This window comes from Clupea harengus, chromosome 19 (assembly GCF_900700415.2).
Source record: "Clupea harengus chromosome 19, Ch_v2.0.2, whole genome shotgun sequence".
NCBI classification, from domain to species: Eukaryota; Metazoa; Chordata; class Actinopteri; order Clupeiformes; family Clupeidae; genus Clupea; species Clupea harengus.
Window position 1 is genome coordinate 9031850 of NC_045170.1, and position 13778 is coordinate 9045627.

The window sequence follows — 13778 nt, forward strand, 5'->3', positions numbered from 1 at the left end:
GGTCAGAGGGGTCGTGATGGTTATTTTTCTGCCAAACGCACAGAATCATCAATCAGCCACACGCACCCATGCTGGAAATTAACTGGTTGAGAACCGGGCAAATTTACAACAGCAGGGCTATTCGGTGCCAGACCACTGCTGATGCTTTATTCATGAGTCTGAGAGAGCAGAGCCACTGTTTTCAGAAATAGTGCGATACAGTTTTTCCTGATTGCTAAGACATTTCCTGAATGAATTCATCATCTTATCAACACTACACTCACATCGGTATAACCATCTAACTACCAGGTCACAATCAAACTTTGCTCTCAGACGACGAACACAACAAATCGAAAACACAAACTATGTGACGGCCTCTTACATACTGCAGGGATTATTTGAAAACTCTTCTACCAAAAGGTATTTTTTTCCCTAAAATTGTAACTTTCAGGGCAATCTACATTATTGTAGCATACAGATTACCCTTACAGGAGCACACTGTCAAAACAATTCTATGATAAAAACAACGGTGCCATGAGGAGTGCACACATTTCTGAATGTTTGTGAAACCAAAGCAGTCTGATGGAGACTACAGGAACATTATCCCAAATGATAATGTATTAGTGGAGTGCTGTTGTTGCCCTGGTTTGAATTTCTGTACTTTGGCAGTGCTGATAATGACCATATTGACTACTGGCTCATCAACAGAAGTAGTGCCTGCCTTTCAGTTCTATCGAAAGCAAAACATGATTCAGCAATTACTGATGTCACCATTACTGTGGAATTCAATTGTAAAAAAAAAACACAATGAGAATAAGATCCCAGAGTAGATATAGCCCTTACATACACTGCAAGTTCACAGTACAAGACACGTATTGCAGTTACAGCAAAACAAATGATGTTGAAAATGGATGCACTTGTGAAATGGCTCACTGTATGTTTGGCTGCACTCATTGTCCAGCTTCATCATAGTCATCCCATGCATGAGCACATGATGAATGATGAATGAACTACTTACTTGCTTTTCTCTTTTAAGGGCATTTAAGGGCAGCAATCATTGTGCAAATAGCTTCAGCTCTATGGAGCCGCTCTTTGCTTCCCATAAAAGGGAAATACTACACAGAGAAAACACTTCCAGAAACTCCACAGTACTAATGTATTTATAATGAAAGCCAGGCCAGTTAATTGCTATGCACTTCACGGTTGGGTCAGCCTTAAAATTTCCAGTCAGTTGTTAGTCGTTATGTACAGTGAAGGCACATAGTTCAGAAGCACCTAAATGTAACCTTCCAAGTGCTCCAGTGACTGAGTGCTCTGTCACTCAGACATGCAGGAACATTCTACATCCTCACATGAGCTGTAAAATGAATTCTAAATCATTCATCAGATCAGATCAGTCAAATTCAATCAGATCAGTCATTTAACCAGCCAACTAGCCCAGGCTCCATGCAAATGCTTAGCGCATGGTCGGACTGCAAGCTGTGCTGGCTGAAGTGATTTGAAATGATTATTATTGATAGTAAGAAGCCCACTTAAGCTGTTCGTTCAGATGTAAGGGGAAAACAGCCAATGCAGCTAGCCATGCAGTCCAAGCACACCGCCAACATCTCACTGGGCCCACTTTATCACTGGACCCATTATAATCACTGGACCCACCATCTCACTGGGCCCACTACTTTATCACTGGACCCACTATCACTTGTTCCCCTTGTATCCATTGGCACAGTTAATAATTGAGAGAAAGCTGTAACAGAAAACAATGTATGGTGGCTTTAAATCATTAAAGTCTAATGGCCACAGGAAATATCACAACCACCTGCTATGACTTCCAGGGTACAAGAACTCCTCTATTCTCTATGTTGTCATGCTGTGACTAGTTGAAGGAGAGTCTTCAGATCAGATAGAGGCCACCCATCCCCACAGAACAGGTCTGCAGAACAGGATGTCTTCTGAATAACTCCACATTGCCATTGCCCAGGGAAGTTAAGGGCCCTGCTCCGGTAACTCAGAGTCTCTTGTTTACTTCTTTTTAGGACAAACCAATATTACAGCTGCAAACAAGTTTGTGAACTCCTTGGAATTACCTGGATTTTGATCACAAATATGCCACGATCCTCGTCTAAATGACACCACATAACGTAATAACACCTCACCTCCTAAGAACCAACCCATAGACTTGTGTCCTCTGTAGTTGACATTTGTTTTTCATGCATACACTCTCACTCTTTTGAGCTATTCTGTACATTTTTCTTGGTTCCGAGGAGACTAAAACAATGTTACACAATGTCAATGAATTGTTTTAAATGAAGAAGGGTCTATTGTACCAACCCACAAAGCAGCTCATGTAAATGTTTGATTGAGGCTTCTAGTGCTGGAGAAGACTGTTCATCAATAAATCTAAGGCTTCATATATTTTTTACACCATGAACTATACATATTTAAGTATTAGGCAATAAAGAGCACAACTGGTTGTGGGTTATTACTGAAACCAGATTCCATTGTCCACTCCTGCAAGCATGGTGAAGAACAGTGAAACTCATACTGCCTCCTCTCCAACTCTGCCCTCCAGCCTGTCTCCCTGTCTGAGCTCCAGCTTCTCAGAGGGCCTGTCTCTGCTGCAGGCTCACTGGAGATGAATGGCTCTCGCTCGGGAAAGCACAACCTTCCCCTCCGCTTTGCTGCACTCTGAACCGCTTGACACTTTGAAGTTCAGGTGCTTCCTCCACACAACCACTCCCACCACCACCACCCATCCTCACTCCCTACACCACCACCACCCATCCTCACTCCCATTTCTTGGAAATGTGTCAACAATCTGAACAGTCATAATAGTTTAGCACATCATTCTTCACATCATCTTGCCAATAAAATCCTTGGTAGCCTTTGAAAGCTATGCCTTACAGCCACTTTTGTGAGACCAAGTGTTAATTATTTACAAAAGCAATGCTGTGCACCGTGAGTGTAACACAAATCAGTGTTCAGCACAACAAGATTTATGGATTGTTGGACCGACTCCCTGCAGCTGTTGGAACAGTATGCTTTGTGTGTGTGTGTGTGTGTGTGTGTGTGTGTGTGTGTGTGTGTGTGTGTGTGTGTGTGTGTGTGTGTGTGTGTGTGTGTGTGCGTGTGTGTGTATGCTTTTGAAGGCATACATCATGTGTTTCTGAAGTTACATGCAGGGGCTCTAAAGGCCTTGTTTTAAAATAATTTTCTCCACATGCATGCAATTTTTATGAGTTGCATATTTAACACTCCAAGTAAATGGAGGCTTTGTGTAGTGTTTTGGCACAGGCTAGGACAGGAGGGAGATAAAACCAGACAGGCAAGAGGAAAGCCTAAAAGACTAAACTGAGCTGATATGCAGTCTAGCAGGGTGTGTGTGTGTGTGTGTGTGTGTATGTGTGTGTGTGTGTGTGTGTGTGTGTGTGTGTGTGTTTGTGTGTGTGTGTGTGTGTGTGCGTGTGTGTGAGTACTGAGTAACTCCAGTGTTTTAGTATTTTTTATCCCTGGCCAAGGGCTGTCACTGGGCTGGGGATGTCACTCCTGTCAAGAATTTAGGCCAGCTGCAAAGAGAATCCCCCTGTCTCTCTCTCTCTCACACACACACACACACACACATACACACACACCAACTCAAATACCGCAGTGCACATACACACACACTGGGTGGGTGAGATAGAAGGATAGTATTTCACCAAAGAAGATGCAGTCGAGTCTCTGTGACACACTCAGACGCACTAACAAACTCATCAACATGCATAGAAAGATAGGAGCAGCATACATTGCATGGTACATATTATAACTCACACTCAGCATATAAAACACACACACATACATACACACACACACACACACACACACACACACACACACACACACACACACACACACACACACACACAGAGGGTGAAGACATCTAAAAGCTCTCTCCCCGCTAGTTGTAGATATGAAGCAAGTTAGCCTGTATACTTCAGTCACTGCGACAGTGAATACTGTATATCAGTGATGCTAATCTGTGTGACTGTGAATGAAGTGGAGGCTGTTCACCTGCCCAGCACTGTCCCCTAGGGAGAGGCCTGTAGCCTGTCTGCCGATGCCTGTGGGTGTTACTGCATTCTGCTCTGTCACAGCTGAAGCCTGCGTTTGTCCTACATTTTCTGATAACAACGACTCAGTAACTTTCCCTTCATTCACCAACTGCTCCTCTGTGATAACTCATTCACTAGTGCACTGGGATGTATGTTTACTGTAAACATCACTATGTAAATAACGTTTAAGCACCGTGTGAATCAATGTCATCCCTCACCTACTTATTTATTCATTCACTGACTCACACATGTTTATATCCCCCTTAGTCACATACTGACCCCCCCTTTAATTCGCTCTGTCAGTCAAGAATTTACATGATCTCCCTTCCCCTTCTGCTCACTTGTGACCTTATACCCATCTCTCCCTCCCTCCCTACCTCCTCCATCTCTCCCTCCCTCCCTCCATCCCTCCCTCCATCCCTCCCTCCCTCTCTCTCACTCACCCTCTCCTCCTCAGCCCTCATGTCTGGCATGGTGCTGACGCAGAGCGTCACGGCGGTGATGGCCACGAACACCACCGACAGGCACGCAAAGATCTTCCCCGGCAAACCCGAGTGCGGGTTCTCCACCATGTCCCTCAGCTTCCTCATGCAGCACGCCATGCGGGTCTCCTCCGGCGCCACAGAGCTCCCGCCCCCGACGCCACTGCTTCCACTCCCACCCCCGCTCTGCTGCACCTCCTCGCAGGACAGCGGGGAGGCCAGCTCGGCCTCCTCCTCGTCGCGCCTCAGCTGCTGTTGGTGCTCCTCCTGGCGCAGCTTCAGCTTGCGCAGGCAGCACCACTCCAGGCTCTGCTCCTCCACGCCCCAGTAGAGCAGCTCCTCCTGGAAGGAGAGGGCGCACATCTCCCGCAGGAGGCGCAGCTTGCCCGCGGCCAGGAACGTGACGATGGAGCGGAAGGCCGAGGGGCTGCGGTCGAAGAAGAACTCGTTGCGGCTGACGTCGTAGTCGTCGCACACGTCCAGCAGCTCCTCCGAGTTGCTGCAGCTCCGCAGCTTGCACAGGCGCGTCAGCGGGAACTCCTCCAGCGTCGACCACGGGATGCGGTACTTGATGCCGCCCACGTTGATGATGGCCGGGGTGTCGCCGGCCGGGGCGGGGGCAACCGGGGCGAGGCCGTCGTCCCGGGGGGGCAGGGAGACCTCATGGTCGGGCAGGAGCAGCTGGACGCGCTTGTAAAAAATGCCCTTCCTGGTGGTGACCTCCGGGGGGGTAGGGTCCGGGTTGAAGTGGAAGGTGGTGAACTGGTGTTCAGTGCTGCCAGCCAGGAAGGCCACTTCCTGGTACATTGCTGCAGCTTTGCTGGGTGGGCCGGGGGGTTAAGTCCCCAGCCTGTCAGGTCAAAGTTCACTCGAGGGGAATGCAGAAGGGGACGTGCAGCCAGGTCACCCTTCCAGAAGCAGAGATATTCCCTAGGAGAGGAGAAGGAGGATGAAACACCATCAAAATCGAACAATGACAGTCGAGAAGGAAAGACAAATAGGAAAAGATAAAATACACTAAATACTTAAAAGTACAGTCTGCAATTCTGGCAAAGGTTGTATTTGAGCTCACCGGAGGTTTTATTGCTTGCACACACAGAATGGACAGCTAGAGGACCATGACAATTCACTGAAGTTGACAAAAAATTTATTGGATTAGAATTGCGGACCCTACCTTTAAGCTACAGACATATGACGGACAGGTAAGTAAGAACAATTTGCTGCTGAATATGGTCATGAATCCAAAGCATCAAAACAAAATTCTCATGCTCAGCTGCAGACGTACGAGAGATTCATTTGAATGTTAATTATTTATTCAGAGCAAAATTAATCAAAATCAAATCACAGAGGCAGAAGCGGGTGTTGTTATTGCTGAGCAGTGATCTCACCTCTTGCAAAGCCAACAGTAAATGTCACAGAGCGTGACGTGGCGGCATATGATGTTTGCCACATCTGCGCTGCAGAGTGCATCTTAAGCGCTGATAGCTGAAGATCTAGGCCAAGACCTCGGCCTGCATTTGCATTTTCAACGACCAAGGTCAAAATAACTGTGGTGACAGGCATCTCAAGGCGCAGAACATTTGCATAAAAAAGTCGCAGCCTCGTGCACAACACAGGGAAAAAGGAAAAGTAATTAAGTTGTTTTCCCTCTCAAACACACCACTGCATCTCGAAATGAGACACTCTGCCTTAAAACAATTGCTTTAGCCACGGCTGGCTAATCCGAAATAAATACGGAGCACTTAAGTGGCGAGTGCAGAGGAGAAACCCATTTGCAGGAGGATCGCCGGGCGGAGCGGCTGCACCGATCGGGAACGGAGGATCATCATTCAGGGGCCACCGGGCTCATTCTGGCCAAACAAATATGGCGGCAAAGCCCATGAATTCACACGGCTTATGAACTCTCTGTAAATCTCCTCACCTTTGTTGGTACATGAATCAGGGCTCTTTTGCACTTCATCAGCTAGTGCCTTGGGGTGGGTACACTGAAGGAACACTATGCTTGCACACGTTCACGAGCCTGTCTAAAAGTTTTGCCGCACTGCTTTATTGCTGTTTTACAGACTACAGTATATTAACAAGGAGGCAGCTGAACTTAATACACTTACAGTCCCTTTTAGTCACACTCTTTATCGTATCGTTCATACGTCTTCATTATTTTATTTCAATTTTACAGCCTGTGCACACGGTACCCCTATGGTTTTCAGTAGAATTAATCTATACGAATAATATTGATGAAGTAACATTTATGTCTTTCTAATTCTACCTCAGGTCTATTTCTCTCCACAAACTGGGTTTACAGCCAGCCCACACAGCAGAAGTAATGTCTCCCATTACCCATAATATGAGCCACCAGCCCAAAGAAGACCATGAGACTGTGTTGTAGGCCATGAATATTTATCATAATCAATGCAGTTGGACTGCTACTTAGAAAACCAGCTAAAGTGTCCACTTGAAATATGCTTGAAGTGTACTTACATTCCTGCACTTTTTTTATTTCTTATGTAAAGTAGTATTTATTGTTACTCTAGATCTCTATTGCTCGTAGCTTGATTGTTCTCTTGTCGCTTTGGATAAATGACCACAATGTAAATAGATGCTTTATGGCAACTCAACCAGTTATTTTCCCAAAAGCAAAACATTTCAGTCTGTAAAATAAAACTGATGTGAGCATGAAGTCTAGGCTCAGTAGTTTCAGTCACGTCTTGAGTGATTTTAAAAATACATGCCAGTGCACACTGTGAACTGGAATCAAAAGACATTCAAAGATGATCTGAAACGCCTTCAAGGAATGTCACAATCCGGTTACCCTTGCCAATAAATGATTCATTTAGCACTGTTGAGATCACACAGCAAGCTCAATGAGTTCGTACGAGGGAAAGGGAGACTGATATCTGTGGAAAAAAAGAGTTCTTTCCATCTCAAAACCACCTTCATGACATTGTTGTGATTGGACATAACAAACGTGGAATAGACTATGCGTCAGATGCAGACTCCTTTATGTCAATGCTGACGAAAAGGGAAAAAAAGATGTAAAACCAAAATGTCTCAACTGTCTCAGGGGATCCATTTAAAAATGTGAAATGTATTTCCAAGTACGGTAAATGAAAAATGACTTTTTAGGCATGTCATTAAAACTCTAAGAATAATGCAGACTTTGTTGTTGTTGTTGTTGTTGTTGTTGTATATCACAAGCGTTTACATTTTTTGTCTGTCCTCGCCCAAAACATGTCAGTCTAACCGTCTTCGCTTTTTCCTAAAATATTGATTGATAGTGATTCAGAATCCATTACGCGAGAGCAACTGGTGAGAGGCTTGCTCTGACAGCCATCGTCAGGGTTAGAGTTGGCTGGGAGCAAGAGCCAAAGAGGCAACGCTAATGGCGACAGATGACAGACCCACAGTAACGAGAGCCAAGCCCTCAAATGTGGGAACATAATTTCGCCTTGAGTGCAATTTAGTGCTGTGTCACAGCAGCCACAGAGAGAGAGAGAGAGATGGGGGAGAGAGAGAGAGAGAGAGAAAGAGAGAGACATCATACAGTCAAATAAATGATACGTTACATCTAATGCATTGGCCATTGTAGAGGAGATGGAGTTGAAAATTCTGGTTCTCTGAGACATTAAGGGATTTTCTAGGTTAGACACGAGCCTTGGCTTGGGTTGCCTGATCTAGTCTTTCAGCTGGCTACTCTAGTTCAGAGATCAGCTCATTCTCTTTCTCTCATGGTTTCAGCAGTACGTCATTATTTGTGCATAAACAGAGGCTTGCAAAACCACCAGTTTGGTCTAATAGCTCTTCAAACAAACCACTACAAAGAGGAGCAGGGAGCATGGCCCAGTAGACTGCCTGGGACTGTTTGTGTTTACTGTGACCTAAAGAGTCATTCCACCGAAATCCTGTTAATACTGATTACTTATAATTACTGTAATTGCAATATCACTGCTACTGTCTGTTTTAACTGCGTTTTTAACAAGTTAACATTAGAAACGAGTTTCACCAGACATGCACTGGAAGTCAAGTGTGTGAAAAGCAGGTAGAACGTCCCGTGTCGTGCACATGACCAAAAGTGAGCCCGTGAAGAAAAACAACATTTTAGTTTAATCTGAAGTTTAGTTTAACTGAAATACTTGCAAAAGCTACAAACACTATCTCAACAACAGTTATTTTCTCAAACCACCTGCAGCCCACATAACATTCTTTAACCTGAAACCAAACATCGGGACCAACAAAGAAACAGACAAAATGCGATGAGAACAGAGACTTGAGTAGCGGTGTCTGTGTTTGTTAGTCAGCTAGCTGCCCTCTCTGTTTAGCTCCCTGTCTGTCCCTGAAGGGACCCTACACAAGTCCATGGGCCTAAAAGCGCATCTTATCCCTGCCTCTGACACACACAGCTTATCCCACTAAGCTTTTCACCCAAGAGGGACATAGAAGTGAAACCGATCACTGGTTAGAACTGCACAAAGAGATCCCCTAAGGCTGATGTCACTAGCTGCAATCGGCCCCCTTGATATATACAGTGATAGCTAACTGGACACCAATGGGTTCTACAAGACAGTTCTTTTTGAAGGCATTGATGCATGTAGTTTAAACACAATGGGTGGTCATGGAGCCAAATGTTAAAGAGGGTCTGTAAGATGGGAAGGGATGCAATGGAGGGAGATTGGATAATGAAAGTCTTCTGAATGGCAGCAATGAGATCAGAATGATGCTGATGCTGCACAATACTTTTCCACAGGGAAACGCGGCACACACATACACGCACACGCACACGCACACACACACACACACACACACACACACACACATACACACACACACACACAACCACACACAAACACACTGCTGTCTGTCGTGTTTGCTGCAACAGCAAGTCTAAGTAGCGAGCGTAGTTTCACAATGACAGAATTGCAAGATCAATGCATGCGCTGAGCACATCACATGGATCTGTTTCTCAGCCTGCTCTTCAATTCATGATCGGTAGTCCTTTTAATGTGCAGGCAGGGGATGGTTACAGATGAGTAATCGTACAACAGTATGGTAATATCCAATATCCAACTACTCTGCTCTATTTATTATAGAGTATTGATTTATACTCTAATCAATAAAGGCTTTTCTATTCTTTCTATTATATTTCCCTGTAGAGCTTCCTGTGTGGTTATTATCAAAGATAACTAGAAACTAATGAGCTGCATCTCACCCTTACAGCTGCAGCAGAACCCCACACGCGTGAGTTAGGAGGAGTGTGTGTGTGTGGTTGTATTGACTATGTGATGGCTACAGAAGAAATGCACACCCAGGTCAACAACCCCGCAATGCACACTAGCCATGACATTGACTAATGACACTGATGACTTCCTGGTTCTTATCTTAATATGGTGATGATGAAAGACAATGTGATGTTGATACAGGAGACCGCAGGGGCTGGGTCAATACTTGCATGGGCAATGCAGACAGAGAAATATGACACTGTAATCCAGAGAGTTCTAGTTCTTCAAAAACTGAACAGGCTAAGAGAAAACAAACTATATAGACGTATATATATATATATATATACTGTATAGAGAGAGAGAGAGAAGCAGAAGAAGAGAAGAAGAATAAGAAGAAGAATATATATGTATATAGAAGCAACCTAACTGAAGGTCATGGTAGTTTTTAATAGCCCCCCTTTAAGATATGGCTTAGAGAGGATCGTTTCTTGCATTACTAACAAACCGTGCCAGAGGTACACAACCGTATAAGTTGTTCAATTTGGCTGGATTTGTGAGTGTAAGAAGTTCAATTTGGCTGGATTTCACTTCAGCTTCAGAAGCTTCTTATGGTTTTATGCTTCATAGCCTCTTAATGGAATTCCGCTCTCAGCTTTGCATTGTGACCTCGTTTTTAAATAACAACTTCTAATCATTCCTCAAACTTTTGCACTTCCAAGTGCTGGGCAATTTAACAAACTTTAATTCCAGAATTAACGTTGTGATTATGATGGAGGGCTCTGCAGGTTATGAAACCGGAACGCAGTTGAGCGAAAGTGAATGTAGGCTCACGTCTGCTTAGTAAATTGGCTTCCGCGAGCCCTGTTCTTTTCCAGGCATAATCATAAACTATTAGAGCAGTCGTTCAGGAAGCAATTACCTCAACTAACCAGAGGAGACATAAACATCCAAGCCTGCTTCTGTTCCCAAAAAAAGACATGTTCAGACATTCAGGGACATGTGCGCAATTGCCTTCTCTTTAGAGATTTAACCTTCCTTTGTTATGCCTCTAATGTGAAACCAGGCAGGTGAGGCAGCTGCTGAAGCTCCTTAAGAGGACCTGAATACCAATGCAAATGGCGCTCAGCTCTGGATCCTGCTAAATAGCGGAGCGGGTCTGATCTCCAGGATGAGGACTGAACTCTCCTGGTGTACAATAAGTGATCGACTGTTTCAAACGTTCCATAGATGCTGAAGTTAAGGTAATGAAACAGATGGTTGCCATCATTGCCATTACCAACACATTCATGATCATTGCTGAATCATTACCATCTCACATGCAGCCCGGCATGGCCAGTCTACAGTCACTGCATTTATTGTGGTCTGGAGTCATACAGTCAGACTTGATCTAGATTAGGGGCCGTGGCATCAATCCAAATGAGATTAGAAGTGATTGCTCATAGTACAGCGAGTCAAAACAGAGAGAAGTAAATCAACTTACTGAACCCGATGGAGATGAGTCCTACCAGCATCTCCCTATAACATCTATAGACATTCTGATCAGTCTTCCATTACTTTAATTGCATGACCACTGGTAACACAGATCTCCCTTGGCAGCTGCCATACTGTTATAGCTGGATATCAAACGATGACTCTTTCTTCACCCCCATCACTACTCCCTACAGCTCACCGACTGGGGGTGCGAAAAATCGGTCCCATTACTCACCTCTCCATTCCAGACAATAATCTCAGCTGAGACCTAGTCTAGCTATTGCAGGTTGAAATGTTTATCTACAGTAAGATATTTTTCTTGAGGTGACCTTTTGTTATTAAGCAATGATACATTGTGATCATAAAGATGCTAGGAAATAACAATGATTATACAGATGATAGCAATTCCCCACAACATAGTGTTTCTGGCCAAACGTCATCAAACTAAGGCGATTAGAGTATGCTACAAACGGTTCACTGAGGGTCAGGGATGACTTGAGGCTAAGAACGGCACCGGGTGGACAGGAAAGGAGACTGTGAGGATGAATGGAAATGAGATTCTCTCCGGAGCATCTCCTGGGACTAAAAACAAGGTGACATCTGTGGCAGCCTTGGCTAAAGCTGTGTTCACCAAACGGCTGCTGTGACCTTTAGGTGAGAAGCTGTGGCAGACACCTAATGACTTGGGTGATGCGCTGGTGACTCAACAGATTGACTTTTCATGTTACGGTGGGAAGATGTGCCATGCTGACACATCATAGCCTTGTTTAACATTTTGGTGTTTTGGTCATGATTCTCTCTGTCTCTCTCTCTCTCTGACCCTGGTGGTCAATACCTTTTTCTCTAGTCACTCTGTAGCCTAGGACTACTCTTCTACTATTACTATTAGTAAATACTAATTTACTTGTCCCATGAAGTCTATTACATATTATTTACAACTACAAGAAAACAATGCACACTTTAGCCATCAGGACATTATTCATTATAATGGCTTAATTGTACCACCTACATGAAATAACCAACAGTCACTCGATGAAACCATGACATAGTATAGTTCATAGTATAGGACGTTCTCTGTGGCGAGAGTTTTTCGCCAGGAATGTATTGCAAACATATCCATACTGTACATTTGCATTTTACAAGACCTAATCAGGTGTTGTAGTGCACATGAGACAAGTGGCGTAGAAGCAAACATAAGTTGACGTCGTTTGCGAGAAAGTCAGAGGTGTGAACAGCCTTCTGGTACTCCAACCTCTGTGTGCGCCACAGCCTCTGATTAAAATGTTGAACAGGAGGAAGAAATCCTTGTTTTTTCACGTTATTTTGAAAATATTTCAAGTCCAATTTGTAGCATGATCTTACAACTTAGCTATCCATCAGGTAGTCTGTTAAAATGAAAGAATACACCCGGGAGAGTCAATGTGCTTGCCTTGCAAAAAGGTTGCTGAACCTACAAATCAACACTAAGCCCATTAACCCACCTCTTATTTCATGTCACTCAGTATTTAATATCCATTGAAACTGCACATGGGTTTTGATTAAAAGCAAAAATAAATAAACACGACAGAAACGCCGCAGTGATTATCATAGCATTTCAATGTATAAACATACACATACACGGAAACTAATTGTATTCTAAAACTTAAGGGGAATATTCATGCTAAATCTGCAACTCACCCGCTGTTTCTTGCGTAAACCCATTGAGAGAAAACTTCTTTACATGTCGATGCTCAACATGCAGTAAATGAACAAGATAACAGAGGCGACTCCATCGATCCCAAGTATCGTTTACGAATTCTCATCACCCAAATCAGGTGAGCGGACCCTATATTTACTCCGCAGGTTTCTTCCATTCAGGCGCAGAGAGAGGAGAGAGAGCAAGTTTCACGTCTTCTTCAAGTTAATGTTCTTGGGCACAGTCGTCGTGAGTCCGCTGACAAACCCTTAAAAGACAAAAAATACAAAAAAATCGGCATAATATCCCGTCAGGAGAGAGTAAGAAAAAACGGACAGAAATTGCTCAGCTCGTACAGTAGGCTGGCAGAAGGGTGTAGTTGTGGTTTCGCCTCTCGCATCCTCAACATCGGAGTCGCTCACGCGCCACATCCAGCGCACTTGTCAGTTTGCGCAAATCGATCGGGCTGGTTGGTGAAAAAGAGGTTGTTGCACAGTCTTGCCTAATTCCTACCTCAACTTTTTCGTCTCTTTTAAAGCTTTCTAGCCCACTGTAACACACCCTTACGTTGACAGAAGTGTGTCAGGTGACATTCACAGCAGGCATGTTTAGAGATTAATGTTTGGTACATTTATAATTGACGACACTGAGCTGTTCGTTGAGGCTTTAAGGTAGTGTTACGTTGTTAAGTGTTTCTAAGCCAAACATTACACAACTTTGAACAGAATTTTATGTTTTTTAATGTTTCGTTTATTCAGTTTGGACAGTTTTGTTTGTGTATTTCTTTCTTTCTTCTCTTTCACTGACACCAGTGTTCACAGAATGATGACGTTGTAGGGATGGAGTGTAGGCCTTATCTCTAAAAATGTCA

The 13778-nt window shown here is 44.1% G+C and overlaps 1 protein-coding gene across 1 annotated transcript in view; it reads right to left on the reverse strand.

Moving 5' to 3' along the window:
- The window catches only part of kcng2 (potassium voltage-gated channel, subfamily G, member 2), a 24871-nt gene extending 11363 nt beyond the window's left edge, over positions 1-13508 (reverse strand). The window contains exons 1-2 of the mRNA XM_012832862.3: positions 12910-13508; positions 4511-5479 (exon numbers count right to left, since the gene is read on the reverse strand). Of these exons, the coding sequence (XP_012688316.1) occupies positions 4511-5356 (846 nt within the window). The 5' untranslated portion in view covers positions 5357-5479; positions 12910-13508. The remainder of the gene's footprint in view (positions 1-4510; positions 5480-12909) is intronic.
- Positions 13509-13778: the final 270 nt, after the last annotated feature.